The sequence below is a fragment of the Tenrec ecaudatus genome, chromosome X (genome assembly GCF_050624435.1).
Source record: "Tenrec ecaudatus isolate mTenEca1 chromosome X, mTenEca1.hap1, whole genome shotgun sequence".
In the NCBI taxonomy this organism is placed as follows: Eukaryota; Metazoa; Chordata; class Mammalia; order Afrosoricida; family Tenrecidae; genus Tenrec; species Tenrec ecaudatus.
In genome coordinates this window covers 155,663,093-155,686,168 of record NC_134548.1, presented here as the reverse complement: position 1 = coordinate 155,686,168, position 23,076 = coordinate 155,663,093, and the positions used below count along the sequence as shown (strand labels likewise).

At 45.4% G+C, this 23,076-nt stretch overlaps 1 protein-coding gene across 2 annotated transcripts in view; it reads left to right on the top strand.

Annotated features, from left to right (window-relative positions):
• The first annotated feature begins 21,513 nt into the window (after positions 1-21,513).
• The window catches only part of ATP11C (ATPase phospholipid transporting 11C (ATP11C blood group)), a 202,989-nt gene continuing 201,426 nt past the window's right edge, over positions 21,514-23,076 (top strand). For both annotated transcript variants that reach the window (XM_075538544.1, XM_075538543.1), the window contains exon 1: positions 21,514-22,138. In XM_075538544.1, the coding sequence (XP_075394659.1) occupies positions 22,112-22,138 (27 nt within the window). In that variant the 5' untranslated portion in view covers positions 21,514-22,111. The remainder of the gene's footprint in view (positions 22,139-23,076) is intronic.

Sequence of the window (23,076 nt, the reverse complement as noted above, 5' to 3'; positions counted from 1 at the left end):
CATATAAGGTGACTCATACCCACAAACAAGTTAATAGACTCTGTTTAACCTTTTCAGATAAGATAGGCAAGGCTGCTTATGCACCACTCCCAGAAAATCGAGTCTGGCCACCCAAGGCGCCAGATACACTCCAACTGTCAAAGCCTCGCTGGCACCACCGGAATCCAAAGCAGTCAAGTTGTAAGCACAATGTTGACAAGTGTATGCAGCCTCGACCACTCAAGCCTTGCACTTACAAGGAAAGATGTCTTGTTTGCAGCCCTTCTGAGCCTCTGTTCACTAAATTTTCTGAGAGGAAGAAAATTACTCAAACTTCAGTACATCCGTCCGCATTAAAATATGTATCCCAGACTTTTCATAAGTCTGGGTCCACGGACAATGCATTATTTCATAACAGGAATGGTGGGCATATGGTGCCATCTGGCACTAACGATGACCCTAACGAGGAGATAGTTCTTATTTGTAACCTGTACTGCAATCAAGTTCGCCCTCTGGCCATTAAAAAAGATCAAGAGCTCAGTAAAAAGAAACTCCAAGTGTGAAGATAGTAACACTTACTAACATATCTTTTAAGCTCCCTATCTATAAAACACTGTTAGAAAATTCCAGTGCTAGAGGGGAAATTCAGATACTTTTGAGATTAGCCCTATCTTGGAGGCTATGTCTGTGAAAAAAATAAATGCATGGCATAGCACATAGTTATTAGTCTGATTATTTTAGAAACATAAGGCTCTTTCTATGTACCTTCCATAGGTCTGGTCTCTCGAGTGGAATCTGTAGCTCTATGCATACCCACGAGCCACAAAAAGGAATCGCAAATGTTTACATGTGGTCATCACCATGTAAGACTATCTCTTCTGAGTGTCCAGTGCTCTGTGTGTGTGTGCGTGTGTGTGTGTGTGTAACTCTGGAAATGTCTGTGTGTGGTTGACTCTGGGTGAATTGAGGAAACTATTCTTAACACCACTGCCTCCTGGGGCTGCCGCCAAGGGGAGGTCTAGCTGGCAGCATCCACAACCTGAAGCTCCATAATGTCCGTCTAAGTGTCCCTTCACACTTCTCAACACGCAACAAGACTTTTCATTGTCCTTTGGTTTGGTAAAAGAGCTTCTCTCTCGGTATTCTCCATAGGTGCAGGTTGGGGGCCTCCTTTTTTCTGCACCAGCATGGGGGTGGGGTGGAGGGGTGTGGGCAGGCAAGAGCAGAATCTTGGAGGAATATTCTTGAACTTCTCCACCAAGAAAATGTTCATCTTACCACCTTCCAAGGACATGGTTGAGAAAAGAAGCCCCAAATGCAGGATACGATATATTCCAGTAGTGTGCAGTCTATATTCCAGTAGCGTGCACTTGATCTCTGATAGCATGCTGTAGGCATCATTCAAATGCCAGTAGCTGGCATGTATTGGTAGGTATTATTTATAAGCCACCTTATTAATCCTTTTATGTCTCATGGTCCCAAGCCCAAGCTCAGGCTTGCTGAAATGTCCCTGTTTATGAAACGACATTTTAGTCCCTGGTCCAGAGGTTTCTATTGAGAGTTGCTCCCATAGGCACATCATGATTGCTCCATGGCAAGCCATGGTAGCAAAAACCCAGGAAACCAACAATGAAACTTGGTGCACATTATCCATCTTGATGTTTGCACCAAGTCATGACCAGTTGGCATGGCATGGTCCATTGCTCCAGGGTAAATAACATAATCACCCATTCCATAAAGAACATTCTGAGGACCACATTCCCAGAGGTTGGCCAAAGATCCATCACAGTTTAATTTCTCTTGTCGACACGCTAGGACTTAACAACCTGACCCATAGTATTAACACTTTCCTCACATTTACTTACCTCATTTAATCCCCAAACTAAATGAAAAAAAAAAAAAAAGGTCACTGCTATTGAGTAGATGCTGACTCATCGTGACCCTGTAGCATGAGGCAGAACTGTCCCCTGTGAGTTTTTGAGACTGATATTCCTTTTTTTTTAAGCCTGATATTCTTTATGAGAGTGGGAAGCCCCATATTTCTTCCACGGGACAGCTGATGGTTTGTAACTGATGACCTTGTTCACATTCCCCTGCCTGTTTCTTAATATTTTCCAATAGTTGGTTTGTTCCAATGACGCTGTTCCTATGACAGCATCTAAGCTAGCCCAAATCAAACCCTTTGCCACCTTGTCTATGCTGACTTATAACGTCCTTACATAGGGTTTCCACGATTGTTCATCTTTACAGGAACAGACAACCTCATCTTTCTCTGGTGCAGGGATAAGAAGGTTTGAACAACAGACCCTGCAGCTACCAGCCCAAAGTGTAACCTACAGTGCCACCAGAGCTGTTTATGCCTCCATGTTTTTTGAATTCAAAATGCACTACCAGTGCCTACTCTGGCTTTGTACTGCAGCACAATTGTGGCGCTATCTGGAGCTGTCGCCAGCCTGGAAGAGAACAAAAGCAAAATTGTATTGTCTTCCGTTTCTACTCACTTGACGTCTTAGTCGACAAAGGCCAAGAATCTGAGCTCCATTCTCTTTTCCGTTTTCAATCGAGAGACATGTCATACTTTAAAAGCTGAGAATATTAATACCTAATCAAAGTGACTAACTGCCGATGACAACCAATGATAATGACGTCAAGGAACAAGTTGTCCGCATGAGGCTGTCTATTCCTTTTTAAAGCACACTTAATTGTAGAGTAGGAGTCTACCAACTATTCAAAGCTCATTCAGTATGCAGAACTCTAAGTGCATTCACAGAGGCTTCGCATTTAAAACCATGAGAGAATCTGCACCATGAGTCACAGAAGAGTTTGAGCCAAAAAAAAAAAAAATGGTTTTACCAGTGAAAACCTGCCCAGGCAAATACCTTTGCTGTGTCACTCCAATAGCTCATCTTTGGCCCTTGCTGTTGTTTTTAGGTCCCATGGAGTTTGTTCTGACCTATAGCGGCCCTGTGCACACCAAAACGGAACCCTGCTGGGGCCTGCAGCATCCACCCAATCAAACATTGAATGTGCGTGCTGTTCAGCTCATGGTCGCAGCCCATGCGTCACTCCATCTGGTTGACAGCCTTCCTCTTTTTCCACTTACGGGCTGCTTTACCAAGCATGCTCCTTTTAGAAATGACTGAAGCGACGAGAATCAGATGCCCGAAACAAGAGAGCTATCCTTTTTGACTTCTGGCAGTATGGACTCATCCCTTCGGGCTCCTTACTCCCTTCTGATCCTCTTTCTGGTTTCTTTCCTGGGTCAGTAAGTGTCAGGATCCTATGTTTGGTTTGGCCCAGGGGTTTCTTCCATTGCCCTTCTCCAGAGAGCACACCGAAGCCAGTTTCAGGTTTGTCTGCTTCTCTGGCAGGCCACACATACTTGCTTAGGCCGTCTCCAGCATTCATCCTCGGCTCCGGATTGCAGGCCTGAGATGGATTGTGTGCACTCCTTTGATGCATCATCGTCCCTCCTCAAACTCTCCTGCAGTCACAGTTCCTGCACTGCTCTCAGGCAGCTTCTTGTGGAATGATTTCAGTGTGGCGCTAAGAGGATGCTCTCTTCCGGCCTCCTGTGGGAAGGAGTGCTAGTGGTGCTGGAGTTAACTGTTTATTGGGCTGCTAACCCAAAGGTCGGAGTTGGAACCTACCAGCTGCTCTGAGGCTGAAAGCTGTGATCATTGGCTTCTGTAAAGATTGACAGCCAACGGCAACAGAGCAGTTCTACCTGGTCCTATAGTGTCACCGTGCATTGCAATAGACTTGGTAGCAGTTGTTTCTTTGGTTTGGAGATTCTGGTGGGACCAGGGAGCTGCTGAGAGCTGTAAGCATGCTTACTTAGCCAGGGGCTGGGGTGGCACCACAGAGCAGAACTGCACAGAAGTGTGATGGTTATGATGGGGTCAAACACAGGCCTCAGTTCTACCAGTTTCCCATCGTCCTGTGGTCTCTGCCACACGCCGGGCGATCCTGTAGACTTTGAGGCCAAACGGGAGGAGAACTTGGAGGGGGAAAGGGCTCTGTTGAAGCTTCCTTTTCAGCCTTCACTTATTCCAGTGCTGCTGTGATCTTGGAAAACGAGGGGGTAAGCAGGATTAATTCATTTGCAACTAGCTTCATAATGTATAAAGGGTCATCATTGACATAAACAATGACGAATTAGTCTGGGGGGGAATAGTGGTTACATGTCGGGCTGCTCCTTTAGAGAAAGATAAGGCTTTCTACTTTTGTAAATTACGAGTTACCGTTTCAGAAACCTACAGTGCCAGTTCTACCCTTTCCTATAGAGTCACTTTGAGTCGGAATCAACTTAATGGCAGTGAGTTTGCATTGGGGAGGGGGCATTAAAACTGATATCTAAGGACATTCTAATACCTTTACTTGCGTAAAATTATTCCCTATGTACCTGAATAAATAAAACACATGACAAACTCTCAAAGAAGCTGAGGCAATCACTTGTTATCTCACTGCAACATACAAGCATCTCTCTTAGGGAAAAAAAGGAATAGAGAACAATAACTTTTAGAGCCATTTCTTCAGATTTGGAGTAATTTTCTCTGTGCAATAGTGATTTGTTTTGAACGCATGAGGGGACTTCAGAGAGTTCACGGGAAAATTCTGTGATCTTTTAATTCCACTTTTCCATGAGTTTGGGGGAACCCCTCCTCTACTTATCATATATCCCCTTTTGCCCTCTTCTTTTAGTCCGTCTATGTTTAGCAATTGAACTTTAAAAAATAATTTATCATTAATAGGGAGTGAATACATATATCATATCATTCCATAGTTCAGTTACATCTCACAGAATTGTACACTTGCTACCACAACGAGTTTCCAAACAATCCTTTTCTTCCTGGACTCCTTGACATTGTTTCCCTTTTATCTTCCCCTCCCCTACTGCTACTTTACCCCCACCTGAAAGCCTTATTCTACTTGCTGTCTCTGTAGGTTCGTCAATCCTACAGGTTTCCTATACCGAAACACATAGAAACAGAGAACACAGCTTCAAGAGGGCGACCTCCAATGACATAACACCTTTGAGATACGCCCTAATGTGAACAAACAAAAGTAACAGAAAATGTTGAAAACCAAATCAGGTCCAGCATGCATCAGAGCGGGGATCAACTGAAAAGGTTTACCTACCTGTTCAAGTCAGATTTATGCCTTTGATCTTCTATACTCATCTACCCATTGCCCTCTGTTGAGTAACCACTTTCCTCCCATCCCTCATTTGTGAATAGAGGGGATTCACCAGAGGCTTACTTCCTATGCAGTTCCCACAAGCAAAGGGAACTTTGGTAAAACAACCAGATTGGGTTAAAATGGTCAAAAGACTCACTCACTAAAACTCCCTGCCACACAGTCCCTTCAACTCACAGTGACACTATAGACCAGAGAAGCACTGCCCCTGTGGGTTTCCAAGACTGGAACTCTTTACAGGAGCAGAAAACCTCATCTTTCTCCCACAGAGCAGCTGAAGGTTTCAAACTGCTGACCTTGCAGTGAGCAGACCAACTTGGAACCTAGCATACCATCAGCAGGGAACTGACAAGAGGAAAATGCGAAATACGTGCCTGGACTAAACTCTGGAAAAATGTAGAGTTGACAGCCTCTATCATGTATAGACTTTCTCTGCCACTTGGCAAAGTAAGAAACCCAATGTCAAAATCTGTGGCTGCAAATTGGAACTTGAAGCCTGTGACTGCACATCTAACCTTCAACATCCACAAGCTTATCTAAATAAAAATGAAACTGTAACCCAAGTTGTTACTATTACTTAATGTAGTCAGAAAAATTCCCCCTACAAAATGCGATTAGCTTAAGGTCTTTTGCCATCTCTGTGGAATTTTTAGAACTTGCTACATTGCTCAAAAGCAGACAGGTTTTGGGCGAATATCACTCCCACAAAAGGGCCAGATACTGCTGAGAGTCTTCTCTTATTTACCTGATAGTTAGTGATTAAAAGCTGGGCCCTGCAATCTAGTTCGTAAATCAAGACTTCCTGAGACTGACCTAAGACTTAAGGAACCTTATTGTTCTGTTTGCTTGCTCATGTCAACAGTTGTTCCCCGAGTTAATGTAAAACCCCTACACGTGACTCCTCAAAGTGTAAACTGCAAAGCCCAAAGTGTATATTCTCCATGCATTCTGATTTCCAGCAAGGCACTATAAAGACAGTCTGTAAATAGTCTGTTTTGACCAGCTCTGCTCTCCTCACTGCTGATACAACTTCTAGATAAAAAAAGTCTCTTTCTTCCTCTGACCTGGAGTGGGAAAACTGGCTGCCTTGCTTCAGAATAAAATACCTGCATTCAGATGGCAAAACTACTCACACTAAGGTCGAAGAACATTCTTAAGTACTAGACGGTCATGATGGATACAATACATCAGAAACAATACAGACAGCCAACCTGTGAAAGGAAATTGATTAAAAAAGGAATACATAAACCATCATTGCCTAAACAAGCCTCTCTTATAATCCTTAGATTTCTTGAAGGATCCTAGGTAAAGAAGAGTGAGATTATCAAAACCAAAGCTTTTCTGGGGTTAAGGCCAGGTAGTGCAGTAGGTTAATCTTTGGGCTGCTAATCTAAAAATCTGCAGTTGAAACTGACTAGTCGCTCCTCAGAGAAATATTTCTATGAAAATTCTCAACTGTGGAAATCGTGCGAGACAGTCCTATAAGGCCGTTATGAATTGAAATGGACTCCAGGACTCAATGGTAATGAGTTTGATGTTTTTCTGCAGATTTCTTGTGGTTACTCTAGGAAACAAGGAGAACATTCCATAAAGGCACTGAATTAAAGTGGAGGGATGGTGACTGCTAGTACCAATTGCTAACTTCAAGGATTGTCAATAAGCCAGCCTGGACTGCTGACCTCTAATTCCACCATTTGTCAGTCTGTTGTACCTTGGTGGCTTGTGTGTTGCTGTGATGCTGGAAGCTATGTCCCTGGTATTTCAAATACCAGCTGGGTCACCCAAAGGGAAGAAGTTTCAGTAGAGCATCCAGACTAAAAACAGACTATGAAGAAGAAATAGGCTGTCCATTTGGGAGGAGTTAACCACTGAAAACCTTATGGATATAATCGAAACATTGTCAGTGTGTCAGTCTGGAGGGACTAGAGAAACAAATGTATAGACATGCATATGTGTATAAGAGAGAGTTTTATATGAAGGGTAATTGTATATTAAGAAAGTACCCCAACCCACTCCAGATCAAGTCCATAAGTCCGGTATTAGCTCATCTGTCCAATATCAATCCATGAAGTCCTCGTCAGACTCACGGATCACATGCAGTGACAGTGACTGCAGGGTGATCACAGACCAGGGGGTAGGAAGTCTTGCGGATCCAGTGGTGGTGTAAGCATCTTAGGGCTGGCAGGGGTGTCCACATGGTTTCTCCCAACTAAGGGTACTAGCATAGTTCCATGTGTCTTGTCAGTAGAGTGTCTTCCAGGGAGTGAGCAGATAGAAGTGTCTCTCTGTTTCCAAGAGGGAGAAAATACCACAGTTCCCAGAATCCTCGGGAGAAGGCCATGCCTACACAGAGGTCTCATTGGCTATCTCTGGATTGACAGGCTAGACTCCACCCCTACACTCTACATCCTACACCAGATAATGTAACTACCCAGTCAGATCCTGAAAGCCTCATGAAAAGGAAGCATAATATTGTCAGAGATGAGCCCCTTAGGTCAGATAACACTCAAATTATGAGGAAGAGTTCCCTTCTCAAAGTAGACTCAAGCATAGTGACACAGATGGAGTCAAGTCCTTTAGACCTCCATTTGTTGATGGGGTGTGACTCAAAATGAGAAGACACAGCTGCAAACAAATTCCAGCCACTTATCTTTTCTTCTTCCCTATCACTGTGTACTGACTACAAATGGCTAAAATAGAACTGTATGGTTCTCTGGTGGTGTACTGGTCACACGTTGGGCTGCTAACCTCAAGGCCAGAAGAGTGAAACCACCAGCGGCTCCATGGGAGACAGATGGAGCTTTCTACCCCAGCAAAAAATTACAGTCACAGAAACCCACAGTGGGTAGTTCTAGGGTTGCTATGCATTGGTATCAACTTGACGGAAGTGAGCTTTCATGGTTCTCTAGAGCTGTAGGGATAAGCCCTCAGGACACAGTGGTTACACATTGAGCTGTGGTCCAAAAGGTCAGTCGTTTGAAGACATCATCCATTCCAAAAAAAAAGAAGACAAGGCTTTCTGCTCCCATAAGGAGTTACAGGCTCAGAAACTCACAGGGACAGGTCTACACTGTCCTACATGGTCAATATCATTTGGCATTGACGACATGGCAGTGAGTTTGGTTTGGGTTTTGAGAACTTTAGAACTTTTGTGGTGCAACCTGTCTCCCAACAAACCCCCCTCTATTTATTAACTAGATATCGGATATTGGACCTGATATAAGTATAATCTTTCAAGGCTGCAATATCCCCTGGGTACTAAATCTATGCCAGGCTTTATTGTTTAGTCTTTCATCTAACACTCATATTTTGTTGTACATCCCTGTGGTATGGGAGTCCGGACCAAGTTTTTCCCAAGTATATAAGGCAGTCTCCCACACAAACATCTTCATTGAAAATAAGTTTGTAGGAAGTGACCAAAGAAGAAGAACACATTCATGTGATGCTACAAAGGACACAGGCCTTAAGAGTGGATAGAATGCATTTGTGTGTATGTCTATGTGTGTCTCTGTGTCTTAGTAAACATTCATGAACATTCAGGGCAGTCACAAGATTTTAGTTTTAATAAAGTAATTTTTTAAATTGTGATATTTTATACACACACACACACGGTACTACAATCCCAAATGCTCATGGAAGCAGCACTCATGAATCAAATGATGTATCACCCTGGGCAAATCTGCTGCAAAAGACCTCTTCAAGGGGTTAAAGAGCAAAGGTGTCACGTTGAGTACTAAGGTGCCTGACCCCAGCCATGGTGTTTTCAGTCACCTCATATGCATGGGAAAGCTGGACCAGGATTAAGGTGGGCTGGAGAAACAGTGATGCTTTTGAATTATGGGGTGGTTGAAGAATATTGAATGTTCCATGGACTGCCAGGAGAACAAACAAGTCTGTCTTAGTGGAAGTACAACCAGAATCTAGGGGACCAAGACTTTGCCTCATGTCCTTTGGACATATTATCAGGAGTGATCTGTCCCTGGTGAAGGACATCATGCTGGCTAAAGTAAAGGGGCAGAGGGTCTTCCCTCTATGCAATGGATTGACATAGTGGCTGCAACAGTGGGCTCAACCCTAACAATGGTGGGTTTTGCACAGGACCCCATTCTGCTGTGCAGAGGATCACTATGAGTAGGAACAGACTCATCGGCACCTTCTAACAACTCTGTACTGAATAATGTCCAGAGAATTTAATTCGTCCACTTTTGTTTCCAAACAGCTTCTGGCCTTTGGAAGCAAGCCCACATGGAACATAAGAAAAGAAAAAATCTGTACCAAAATCAGTATAGAAGGGAAAATAAAATCTTTAAAAATAGAACCAGTCGTAGAAAAGCATGCACTACCCTAATGGTGAACTCGTGCTGTGGCCACATTGAAGCTATGCTGCTCAGAGTCATGTGCGTTGAGGAATTTTACTCACATTTGAAGGTTAACAGCTAACAGGGAAGCGTAACAACATCCAAGAGAAGACTCAGGGATAGGCTGAAAGTTCCTGTGGTGCCATCGGAGACATCCCTACCCCCATGATAAAGTCAGACAGTCATTAATGATAGGAGCCTGCTCAGTAGTTACACAATGACAGCTACCAGAGAAATAGCCTAATTATTAATTATGACTTATAGCTTAGCAGGAGTTGAGACATTACCAATCATAGTCTGCAGGAGAGGAGCTAATTAACTTCTTGTGCAGAATGACACGACCATTGTGTCTTTGAAGTCCAATATTCTGTCTGGTTGCCTGGGTGATTGTGGAAAGTAACAGAAGTATATGTAAAAGGATAGAGGCAGCTAATCTCTAACATTTCATGGTATATGTAAATGCGAGTACTTAATTTATTTTATGAGCTGTCTTTTCATTAAAAATTATTTATTTGTAACAATTTCACCGACGTACGATTCACATCTGTGGCAGTTACATAATCTCCTGTCAACTTGCGAAGGGGTGGAGTCTAGCCTGTCCATCAGGTTGCATTTGGAGGCATGATGGAGATAACTAGCCTACTGGAAGCCAGACACAATCTCTCTGCTACATATTTCTAATGACAAGCTACATGGAACTACACTGATGGAACCAGAGCCCTGGAGCTGGAGGAGCCACATGGAGACCCACGCCAGCACTGAGATGCTTCCACCACCACTGGATCCACACGACTTTCCACCCATTCACCTATGATCTTTCTGCATTCAGCATTATTGCATGACTACGTGAGTCTAAAGAGGAATTTATGGACTAGTATCAACATATGGGGTAACATTGGACTTATGGACTTGATCTGGACTAAACTGAGATGTACATTTTCTCTGTGATATAAAATTCTATCTTACACACATATGCATACGAGTGCCTCTGGATTTTTTTCTCTAGTCAACCCAGACTAAAACAACATCTCATACATTTCGATAGCTCAATCACATTCATAGGAAATGTACAACCATGTCTACAGTCCAGGACATGTCTTCTTCCTTGTACTTATTTTTGCTAGCTCCCAATTTCCTGCCTGCCTCTCTTGTCATGTCCCTTTGAATTTAGTGATCTAGTTGATGTCTCTAGTGGTTTATTTCACTTGGGTTTCCTATACAGAAAATCCTACAAAATCAAGACAGGATGCAAACAGGTGGCCCAACAACGATGATACAATGAAACGAAGAGAAACCCAATTGATAATAAAGTACAAAATATTAAAAACTGGAGAAATTATACGTTGGGTCAAGAGGGAGATCAACGACAAGATGTCACATTTTGATTTACCATATATACTAGTGTATAAGTAGAGTATTCCCAGCACATTTTAATGCAGTTTTTGTGGTAAAATTAGGTGCCTCGGCTGATATTCAGTGCGGCTTATACTCGAGTTTATATGGTAAGTACAATTACAGGAAGCCATTCTACAGGTAACAGGGCCTTTCTCATCTTTGGTCTATAGGCAGAGGGAATTCACCAAAGGCTTAATCTACATGGGAGACCCTCAAAATGTGTTTTGGGGCTTTCACTGTCTCCCGCAGTCTGCCGCAAACCAGGTGTTCAGATTTTAAGCTGGAATCCCATGCCCTCCCGTGAGTTTGGACTTTATTATTTACAATTCTTAGATCACACACGCTGGTGCATTTCTGCTGTATGGACTTAGCTGATGCCTCATTTAGATCACTGCTTGTTTTAAGGTATCACTTTAAGACCCCAGGTGCTAATTTTTCTGAAAGCGAGGCATCATCTGATTTCTTCACTATTTTTGCAACAGCAGTCACTCCCGTGATCACTTCATGCGGTGGGTATTGAGCAGGACCATGTCATAAGAACTAGTTGTTCTTAGATTGGGGTCACTATGCAGTCTAAGTTCAAAATGCATTCCTAATCTATGGCTTGCATATGTCCCTGGTTCACTTTAGACATCTGTATTATTTATTGAAAGATATTATAAATTATATTCATGGGGCATTTGCTAGTACTATTGATACTACCATTAATTTAGCCACTGGCAAAGAATTTAAGACACTGTCAAGAAAAATAAAGTATACACATACATGACAGTTTTCAGACCAAAATACATGGATTGTTGATTTGTACAGATGGACATCTTAGATGATTGAACACTAATTGCACTTACAATGAGCGCTGGAGATTGGACAAACCTTTCATTACTGTTTTTTCACAAAGGCAAAGAGAATTAATTTTTCAGCCTTAGGTACATGAGAGTATTTTAGTTTCTTTAATCTGCTACTGTTGTGTTTAAGATACAGTCCCATTTGCTTAGTAGGAGTTCCACATGGTATCCTTCAGGTATGGTCTATGAGAGATGTTGTGTATATCCCTGGTTGTTTATGGTACTTGGCCTAGGTCACCAAGGGTTGAATACAAACTAGGTCAAAAGTGCCCAATTAGGGACATGATACTAAGCTTATTTTCCTATTAATGGTCTATGTACTTAATTTTGAGCATTCTTTCCCAGAGGCATGCTGCTCTGCCCAGATTACTCATTGACCGAAGCATGGTCGCCTTCTCCAGAACAGACATGTCCTCCACCCCTCTTGACTTGGGTTTCCAGTAAGTTTCACGAATCAATCTTGTGGGAGTATTTACTAATTTGGGGGGACTGACAAGTAGTGTTATGTGGCAGGAAGTGATTGGTCTTCACCCTCTCTCCTCATCATGTGAATCTGATCGCATCGAGCCGAGGCTGCCCCTGTTGGAGTGGCTTTGAAGATGTACAAATAACAGGGTGATATGTGGTTCATGAGCAGGTTCAGCCTTTTTTATCGTTGAGTGTTCCCTGCTCATCCCAGGATTGATTAAGAAGATTCTTACAGGCCAGAAGTGTGGTAGTGTGGTGAAGAGATGATGGAGTGAGGGAGGGAGGGTTGTTGAATATTGAAGAGTAGGCTGAGTGAGGCAGAAAGGAAACCATGTATAACAAAAGGTGTTGGGCAGGGACACTGACAATCATAAAGTGTGCTTTGAATGACTCTAAGTGGACAAACCCTCCCCACACCAAACAGTTCCCTTATGGATGCCTGAAATCGCCTCACAGTGGACTCCTGCCTTTGTCTCAGCATTGCTCATTTCCTGTGGTTCTTTATAAATATCAAAATGGGTTTTTGATAGTGAGGAAGGCAGGAGGAAGGATGGAAAGGTGAAAGAAAAAGAATCACATACATGAAATGTCTAACAGGATATTGCTATTGATTTCATTTGGGGGATGGGTTGTGCAAATAGATACAGTGTATTTCTTTAAACCCCACCCCCTAAAAAATCCCCCCAGAGTCATTATCCCCTAAACCTAGATGGTGACTTAAGTGGCTTAAAAAAAAAGGAGGAGGAAAAGTAAAACTGAAATGAACTTGTAGTCATTGCAGACAAACAAAAACCATAACACCCAATAATTGTCCTGGAGTCAGTTGAAAACAATTTTAGAAGTGGTGATTGTACAATTCTCCTTGCTATGAAAACAATTGAACCTTTGAATTGTATGACATGTAAATTTTGTTCCATTAAAACTGTTGATGGGGGGAAGTTACAGTCTTAGTAACCCACAGGGCCATTTCTACCCTGTCCACAAGGGTTGCTATGATGAATATACAGACTTGGTAAAGTCTGTATAGGCACTAGTTCATTAACCCTTTTAAGAACCCTATGAAGCTCAATCAGTTCCACTATTGTGCTTATGTTGATAATGTAATTTGTTGTAAAGAAATTGGCATAAGAAGCCACAACATGACCACAAAGCAAATTTCGTATTTGCTAATGTGTGGTTTTAGATCAAGAGCAGGTAAATCCTAATCCACCGGCCAGTGGCCTGCTTTTGTAAATAAAGTTTTATTGAAACACACACTCGCACAAGAGAAGTCCTTAAATTCGCAATCTGAGGATAATGATCAGATCTTATTCCTCCATTCACATGGAGGTTTGTGAAAGACACCATGTCCTAGAAGCAGGAGTGGTCCTGGAAGCAGGAGCAGTGTGGTTAAAGCGGCTAGGGTAGGGGTAGGGACAGGAATTTCAGAAAGTTTAGTTTGACTCCTGTCGCTGGTTGGCCAGGACGACTTCCTTGTTTGCTGGGAGCTCTCCTTATGAGAAGAATTTCCTGGTTTGTAGCTGAATTCTGGTGGGAACTAAATGCTTGATTCTGAGAGAAGACAGGGGCTATGCATCGCAAAATGACTTGCCTGATCTGGGTGGCCACAAATTCTGGTATTTGTTGTTCTGTGAAAGGTGCATGTACACGGAACTAGACCTGAATAGGCTTGGAAGCTTCCAGCTTCTTCCTGCCAGATTGCCAGTCCTCCTTCAGTTCATTCCGGGAGCCTCAAGGTGAGTTACCGAAATAATGTGTTTAGTTTGCCTGAACTTTGCATAGCTCACATGGAACCTTCAGAAAGGGGGTGATTGTAAAAGTATAAGCCTATATGGGGGGTGGCCTTAAAAGACACTGGGAAGGAAACTCTTCCTGGTGGGCAGAATTTGCATAGCACATCTTGTTCTGTTGTCCATAGTATCTAGAACAAGTGATATCCTGAGGTACAGATGTATTCTGATTATAGCTGGAGACTTTGGAAAAGTTTCTAATGGCACCAAAATGTTTCCACTGAAACCATACCTGCTTAAAAGTGGATTCATACCATTTCGATCATTAGTGAGCTAATAAGAAGTCCCCAAAGAAGGAAACAAACGAATCAGGAAAGAAACTTGTCTACAGGACTTGATAGTTTACATGAAGCACAGTCTCATTTATCTTGAGACGCGAGGAACTAGATGTTTCCCAGCTATTAATGACTATTCTGATTAGGGCCACATGAGGTGGAGCCTGATACAATGGGAGAAAAAGATGAAGCAGGGCTCACATTATGTAAAAAACAAAGACTTAGTGCTCTGGTTCAAACTACAAGGCTCACTATGACTATGTCCTGAGACATTCTTTATCAACCTTGAGTTGAAACTATCCCGAGGTCACCTTAAAAGAACAAACTGGCTCATAAAATAGCAAAGAAGGAATTGCCCACCCCTCAAACTAAGGTATAGAGAGTCTAGGTGATTGGTCCAAGTGACACAGCTGGAATTGACATCACCTGGATCTTAACTAAGGGCTCTCTCCTTAACAGCACATGCATGCTCTTTCATTCGCCAGCATGTCTCAGCCTCCTGCACTGTGCAAGGCTCTTTCCTGGGAACCAGAGACAACGAAATAAGGCAAAGTGCTTATCCTCAAGAAGCTCTTGTGTTGGTTCTAGGTTCTGTGAATGTTGGCATACTCATACAGCTATCATATGACAAGAAACGGGTGCAATTGTGCAACCCAGATGGCGACTCCTTCCGCAAGTGTTATGGTGGTGAGGCATCATTGCGTTGGTTCTGATTCTTAGTGACCCTCTGGATAACAGAATGAAATACTTCCTAGTCTTGTACCATCCTCACAATCGTAGGCTCAAACCCATGTCATTGAGGACAACGAAAGGACAATGAATAAGAATGACTGACAAAGAATTGAGTGCATTTGACTTGGAATTATGGTGTTGAGGAAGAATATTAAATATACCACTGGCTGCCAAAAGAACACACAAATCTGTCTTGGAAGAAGTATGGCCAGAATGCTCCCTAGAAGCAAGGATGGTGAGACTTCATCTCACTTATTTGGGGCATGTTCTTAGGAGGGACCAGTCCCTGGAAAAGGACATTAAGCTTTTTCAAGTAGGGGAGACTAAATCACTGCTGCAGCGTGCCAAATGTAATTACAAATGCTAGAAATTGAGCCAGTAAGAAGTATATGACTTAAAAATAAGGCAGACACCAACAGAGATATTAATTAATTCAAGGTTGGATTTGATTGTTAAGGGGAGTTTGCATCTCTGTCACTGCTGGGAAGAGAGCCAATTTTAATGGATTTCGATGGCATCCTGCCTGAGTCTTAGTACCTAAATGTTGGACCGAATGCAGTAACACTGGAACGAATCCATTAGGAAGACTGGAGGAGGGTACAATCTGCTATTATTTTAAACAGTAGAAAGTGGTTGAAAGAGGGTTGTGGAGAGGCTCCCAAAGGTTTGTTCATTTTCACACTTGATCTTAGCCAAAAGACCGAGAAGCTATTGGTTTGTTCAGCTCTCAACCTGATTCTTTGATGCCATACGGAAATGCCATTGCTTTCCTCTACTGTCCATTCTCAAACTGAAGCTGTGCTGAAAAGATGGCGACTCTGTCACTCGCCACATCCTCTTTCCCACAGTAGATTTGAGTCACTCTCTTCCTTCTCAGCCTTTCTTCTGGTCTCAGGGGGAAGAATGGTTCCTCCTTCCCACCCAAACTTGAGCCACATGCTCTCTGCTCCCTCGTTTCCTGACTCATTTCACACCCAGCCATTCCAAAGATCTTCCATCCAGAATATCTTCAACTTCTCCCTCTGCTCTTTGTTTAAATAATTTTATTGGGGGCTCATACAACTCTTATCACAATCCATACATCCATCCATTGTGTCAAGCACATTTGCACATTTGTTGCCCTCCCCATTCTCAGAACACTTTCTCTCCACTTAAGCCCTTGGTATCAACTCCCCATTTTCCCTCCTACCTCCCTGCTCCCCCCTCCTTCACAAACACCTGACAATGTATAAATTATTATTATTTTGTCATGTCTTACACTGTCTGACATCTCCCTTCACCCGCTTTTCTGCTGTGCATCCCCAAGAGAGGAGGTTATATGTAGATCCCTATAATCAGTTCCCCCTTTCTACCCCACCCTCCCTTCACCCTCTGGTATCACTACTCTCAGCACTGGTCCTGAAGGGATCATCTGAGCTGAATTCCCTGACTCCCTCTGCTTTTAAATATGCATAGGCTTCCTTTAATTTGGACTAAGGGTTGCTTAATCTTGATGGTCCTCCTACCTATTATCTTTTCTCTTTCCCTCCTTCCACCATCAAGCTTTGCAAAGGCAAGATTTATACTGTTAAACTCCAGCAATCTGGCCATCAATTCCAGCACCATTGCACCTGTACTCTTGAAGTTCATGTGGAAATTTCTAAGTATGAAGTAAAGTAGCTTTGCCTCAGGTCTGATTTCCCTTGGCCAAGGATACATTTTTGAGGTTTAGAAGACCTACTCATATAACCAAGCTTTAAGACAACATTTTGTATGCACACTGGACAATACTATTTGAACATCATATTGCTACTTTAATACAGTTAAAATCAATCTCCTGATTTTCTCCACGGATGTTTCCCAAAATGATTTTTCTATGTATGACAGAAAGCATGCTCTCTAGTGCTCATGTTTATTGCCATAGTTCTATGACCCTGTTTTGGTAGAGTCGATGGTCAATGTTGAAATGAATCAACAAATGAGCATCATTTTCCCCTGTCACTTCCTTAGAGTCACTCGAGTCTTCTCTCTTCTTTATGGCCCATGGTCAAAGTTAGCCAGTGATGCCTTCCAAACACAGTGTTCAAATGTATAAATGTTCGAGGCAGGCAGACCTGTGGACTCTTAGCTCTCAGACTTTCTGAACGTTCCTTCGGGCAAGTTACCTAACCTCTCCGTTTCTTGATGGAAGGTCATCCCTCATCCCCCTGCACCTAGATGGATGGACACACAGCAGCAATGGGCTCAAACATGGCAATGTGTTTGAGGCCGAGGCCATGTGCTATTCTGTTGCCCACAGCATTGCTATGAGATGAAGGAACTGCCTCAGTGGCACCTAACAACAACAACAACAATGGTGACATGGGAGATAAATATTTCATCTTCTTTATTCCATATCCTTTCTAACCTCTTATCCCTCTTGCTGTTACTGAACTAATTCTGACTCATAGCGACCTATAGGACAGGGTAGAGCTGCCCGCTGTGACTTTCCAGAACTCTACCTTTACGGGAGTGGATAGCCTCATCTTACTTCCTCAGGAAGGTTGGTCGTTTTGAAATTCTACCCTTAATTTAGCAGCCCAATGTGTAACCGCTCCACCACCAGGTCTCCTCTTCTCCCTCTCTCCTCCGAATATATTGTGGTAGAGTGCAGGCTTCTGAATTTGAAACCATTTCCTCAGAATATTGAGGATCAAACGGCATCGTAGTGAACTCATTGTGGCTACTATCCATGGTGCAAAAAGGAAAAAAAGAGAGAGAGAGCAAACTCCCAAATGAGAAAAGGTACCCAAAATTTAATAGTTGGCTCTAGAATTTTCCTTGTGCCTGACATTATGACAATGCACTAGCTTCCCTTTTGTAGAACAAGCCAAACAACAGGAGTGCATTCCCCGTCCCCCTGGACATCAGCGCTTCTCTATGATCACTAAACTCCTTTGACAGTACCCTGGGATATAATTAATATGGGTGATTTGAAGCACAATAACTGGGAGGCCTGATCTCATCTAAGGGAGTGACATTTAAGCTGAGATCTGAAGAATGATGAGCAAAGGCGGGTGGAAAACATTCCAGCTGAGAGATGGCTGCAGGCGCACACATGCTGCCAGCAGAGAGGGAGCTTTGCGAATTCCAGGCAGAAAAGGCAGTCAAGACTGTGCCGTGGAGCCTGGAAAGCTAGGCTAAGGAGGTAGGCCAGGCCGAGGTCAGACAATTCAGGCCTTGTAGGTCACATTTAGATAGGATTTGGGACTAGATCCTAAGAGCAACAGAAAGCCACTGTGAAGTCCTAAGGAAGGGAGTGACCTCATCTGATTTGCTTCTTGCCAAAATGGCTGTGGTTGCAGTTTGGAGAATGAACTGGGAAGGGCCAATAGCTAGGAGGCTGTGGGTACCACTGGTCTCAAGGATAAGTGAAGGCTGCCCTTGAAAGGAATTCCAAAGGAGCAAGACGGTCTGAAGGGGTATGTAGCAAAGCTCTTGAGAGGCTTTTGAACTTCTTCTCCTTGTTGGTTGCAGGGGGCTTTATTTTATTGTTAAGACTTTTTATTGTGACTTAGCAGAAAAAGGTTTACAGTACCGATCCTCAGTTTTGCATTCCACAGTTCACACATATGGTGTTTCTACTCGTCCTTTGCAATGCCCTTGACATACCATCCCACTTCCTCTCTGTGTTTTCTGTTTCCATTCCTCCATCATCGTTCCTAATCATCTGATCTTGGTCTTAGGGTAAAAGCAGCCATTTGATTGCAAATGGCTGATTTTTAAAATTTTAACACAGGGGTGAGTTTGGTTCCAGTCCTGAAGGATGACTAAGGGCCTTAGTCTTGAGGGGTCTCACTAGTCTCTATCCCAGCAAGCAGTAAATCTGACAGAAATATTTTAAACTGGACTATAATTTCTGTTTTTCTTATTTTGTTAGGATGTGGAGGGGGTTGGGGTGGGAGAAGGGACCCCTTTCCACTTCTGGTGGATCCCGCTCTTTTCCTTGTGTGGGCTGCTATGCCCTAGTGGTTGTTCCACGAATTTGCAATGATGAACTGTTGAGGTAGCTGGTGGGACATGGCTATGGGGCAGGGCACAGGTGGATAAAAAAGAAGGGTATTTGGGCGACTTATGCTAAAATGGGGCAGTGGGATAGAAATGGTAACATTTCACTTCCCTTCTTCCCTCAGAGTACAGCACTATTTCCAGTCAGGTTGTAATTAAGGCCAAAAAACTGCTTTGTCTGAATTTCTACATGCGGAAGACTGGGAGTTCTGTTCCAGTTGGAGGGTATACCAGAAGTCATGCCAGGGCCCCCAGACCCTGAGCATTTTATGCTGGAAGAAGTTAGTTTTTATAGTTATGTTGATGGAGCTCAAAACCCAAAACTCAAAATCACTGCCAAGGAGTCAATTCTGACTCACAGTGACCCTATAGGACAGGGCAGAACTGGCCCTGTGGGTTCCTGAGACTAACTCTTGACTGCACTAGAAAGCCTTGTCTTTCTCCCCTGGAAATGGTGGAACAGCTGACCTTGACCTTGCAGTTAGAAGCCCAAGGCAGAACCACTATGCCACCAGGGCTCTGAAAATCCTTGCTGAGAGTCTGCTTTTCAGTCATTGACAACAGGGCTCTACAACACCTGGGATTTCTTTGGAAACTGCGAAGCTTTGGCACTGTAAAAAAAAAAAGTCTCCTTGTCAAAAAACAAACAAACAAAAAAAACTAAGCAAAGTGAATCCCAAGGATGTGTTTGGGAGTCGTTTTAATTACAGGTTGAGTTTGAATACGGGAGGGGGGAAATCACCTTGCCTAAACTTCTTGTTTTGCTGAGCATATTTTGATTTGTACTGAATTGCATTTTATAGTCATGCAAATTAGTCTGGACCCTTGAGTATCCATGTTGAACAGAAATAAATTAAGAAGACAAAAAGAACGTGAAATTAGAATGACAAATGAAAATATGAGCAACGACGCTGCTATGTCTGGGGGATCCAAAACACCTTGCGTTTATACATACTAAAATACCTGACAATGGCAAACCTCACAGAAAACTGGACCACATTGTTTTACTCTCTCTCTTTTTATAAGTTCCTTTTGAATCTATTGACAACGTGTGTTTCCTCTGTTTTTAAACAAGTGTGGAAAAGTCATTGCTATTGAGTCCTTTCCAACTCACAGCGACCCTGTAGGACAAGGGTAGAACTCCCCTGGGGTTTTCCAAGGCTGTAACTTTTTCCGGGAGTAGAAAGCCTCGCCTTTCTCCAGAGGAGTGGCTAGTGGTTTCAACCGCTGACCTTGTGGTTAGCAGCTCAAGGCATAACCACTATGCCATATGGAAATATATTCTTCTTCTTCACTGGTAAACGGATGCATTTCTAAATGTCTAAATTAGGTTTTATTACCTGTGATGTACTGTGTTTGGGGGAATCCTGATGAAGCAGTGGCTAAGCACGCAACTGCCAACCCAAAGGCAGGTCGTTTGAACCCCCTAGCGGCTCAGGGGTCGAAAGATATGGGACTGGGCTTCAATGAAGATTAATATAGCATTGGAAACCTTATGGGGCAGGCTACTCTGTGTTCTCCAAAGCAACAAAACAAAACAAAACCTTCCAACAGCAAACTCACTGCTATTGAGTTGACTCCTTCTCATAGCGACCCTATAGGACAGGATAGAACTGCCTTGTGGGTTTCCACAGATTTTGACCCTCTCTGCTGGCAGGCCTTCATATTCTGACCCGGAGAGTTTGTTTGCGGGCCCTTTTCCTTAACTAGCTTGCGCTTTCCCCTTCAGGGGAGGTCTTTGCGTAGATCCGGTTGTGTCTGGGCCTTGGCACAAGGCCCGGTTAATGGAAAATGCCCAGGAAGCATGTGAGCATATGGATGGAAACTGACTGGGCAGGGAGAAGTGCCTATGCCCCACCAAGCAATTCCCACTGATTGGTCGGGCGTGTCCCTAGCTCTGGCCAGCGGGGAAATGGTACAAGAAAGGCACAGTGCCTTGGCCCTTGGCACCTAGTAATGGTTTCTTCTTGGGCTATGGGGAGGGCTTGGTAGGAGGGAATTGCTCAGTCTTCAGGCAATTCTAGACTCTGCTTTCAGTTGGTATTTTCGGAGGCCAGTTCCAAGTAGGGTTTCCGGGCGCAATTTTGGCTTCCTCGGGAAGGCTCTCAGGATTCAGGGTTTTGCCTTCTTTTCCTTTCTCACATTTCTCCCCGTGGGGAAGCACCCAAGCCCACCGGGCCTCTACTTCCAGCCCAGGCGGGACAGTGCCTTACACCTTGCAAAGGCCCCAGCTTCCTCCTTCACCTCTTCTGGCAAACCCAGCCTGGGCGGGAGGGGGAGCTCCCATCCCGCTGTACCAGGCGGAGCGGCGCGAGCGAGCGCCTACAACTCCCAGGATGCCCCGGAAGGAGGCGGAGCTGGGGCGGAGCTGGAGGGGTGTAGGGGGGCGGTGGCCGGGAAATCCCGCCCCGCTGCGCAGCAGCAGCGACACAAAGCCTGACTTTACTACCTCTGAGAAAGTGGAAGTAAGAGGGCTGAGGTGGGGAGGCAGAGCCAGAGAGCGAAGGAGCCTAGGGCGAGCCGCCCCGCTGGAGGGGGCGACACAGGGGCCGTGAGAACGCCCGTGCCTTCCGAGATGCGAAGGGGCGGCTTTCGTAACTAAGCCCCCGCCCGCCTTGCCCCACGCGGGGGTCTGCCCGGCGTGTTGCCCGCGAGGAGCCCGGTGCCCCTGGCCGGCAAGCAGGGAGCCCGGCCGGGTAGTGGGGCTCGGGGCGGACTGCGCCGTGGCTCTCCAGCGCGGCGGGACGAGCGCGCGGAGCGGCGCGACGCGGCTGCCTCCGGCCGACGAGGGGCAGGGAGCGGCCCCCGCGGGGGAGGTAGCGGCGCCCGCCCTCACCCCGAAGGAGTGGCGCGCTGAACGCGGGCCGCGAGGGAGCTCCGCCGGGCGCCCCGTCTCCGCAGGAGCCCAGCGCGCCCCGGCCGGCCCTCCGCGCCGCTCCCGCTGGCGCTCGGCCGCCGGGGCCCCGCCGCAGTGAGTGGACGGCGCCTTCGCGGGCAGCGCCAAGCGCCCCGCCGGCGGCTGGCGGCCCGCCGCCTTGGACACGATGTTCCGCTGGAGCTGGAACCGCTTTGTAAGTACCCGCGCCGCGGCGCCCCGGAAACTGCCCCCTGGGGGGGTTCCTGGCGCACCTGAGGACATGCGCCCTCTACTGCGCCCCCGCCCGCTTCCTGGACCCTCGTGTTTAGACCGACCGCCTTCCCCCCCACCCGCGGGGCCGCCAGGCTCCCCACCGTCGCCTTGCGCGTGGCCGCCGTGGGGCTGTGGGGCTTCCCCCCCACCCCGCTGGCCCCCAAGCCGAAGATGGCGTTTTATTCTCCGAGCGGCCGCTTTCTTTTGTTTCCTGTGCCTCAAGCACATGGAAATGCACCGTGACCCGTCCCTGGGGCCGGGGGGCCGGCAGGCGGCCACGGACTGGCGGGCCAAACTTTGCGCGCTTGGTCGCTAGTCTCACCGGCGGGAGGAGCGGGGACAGCGGGGGCTCGGGGTCCGGGGGCGCTGCGGACAAGAGGACAGGGACGCCTTGAACACGCAGCTCCCCTCCCAGTGCCCCGAACGGAGGCGCCTTTCCGAGCTAATGTGGCGGGGAAGACGCGCTGTCCCCAACTGCTGTGGAGTGACTGGTGTCCTGGGGCTGGGCTGGGGGATGTCCGCTAAGAAGGGACAGAGGCAGGGCGGGGAGGCGGGCTGCCTTCACTCTCCGCGGCGCGCTGTAGCAACTTCCCTAATGGCCCGAGGAGCTGGCAAGGTAGGATCTGATCACTGTCACGAATGACCAAGGCTTGGTGTTATGCGCTGCCCTCACCTCTCAGATACCTGTTTGTCCACTTGTGCATTCACTTCTGCCCACCGTGGTTATCCTAACGAAACGTCTCTCTGCAGCTCTTCACACTTGCTTGTATTTTCTTCTGCGTGTGAAACTTTCTGAAAAAGAGCCTGGACTGACAGACCCAGGAGCCCATCCCTCTGTAGAAGGAAGACTGTTGTTAGCCTTAGCAGAGTAATTCGGGA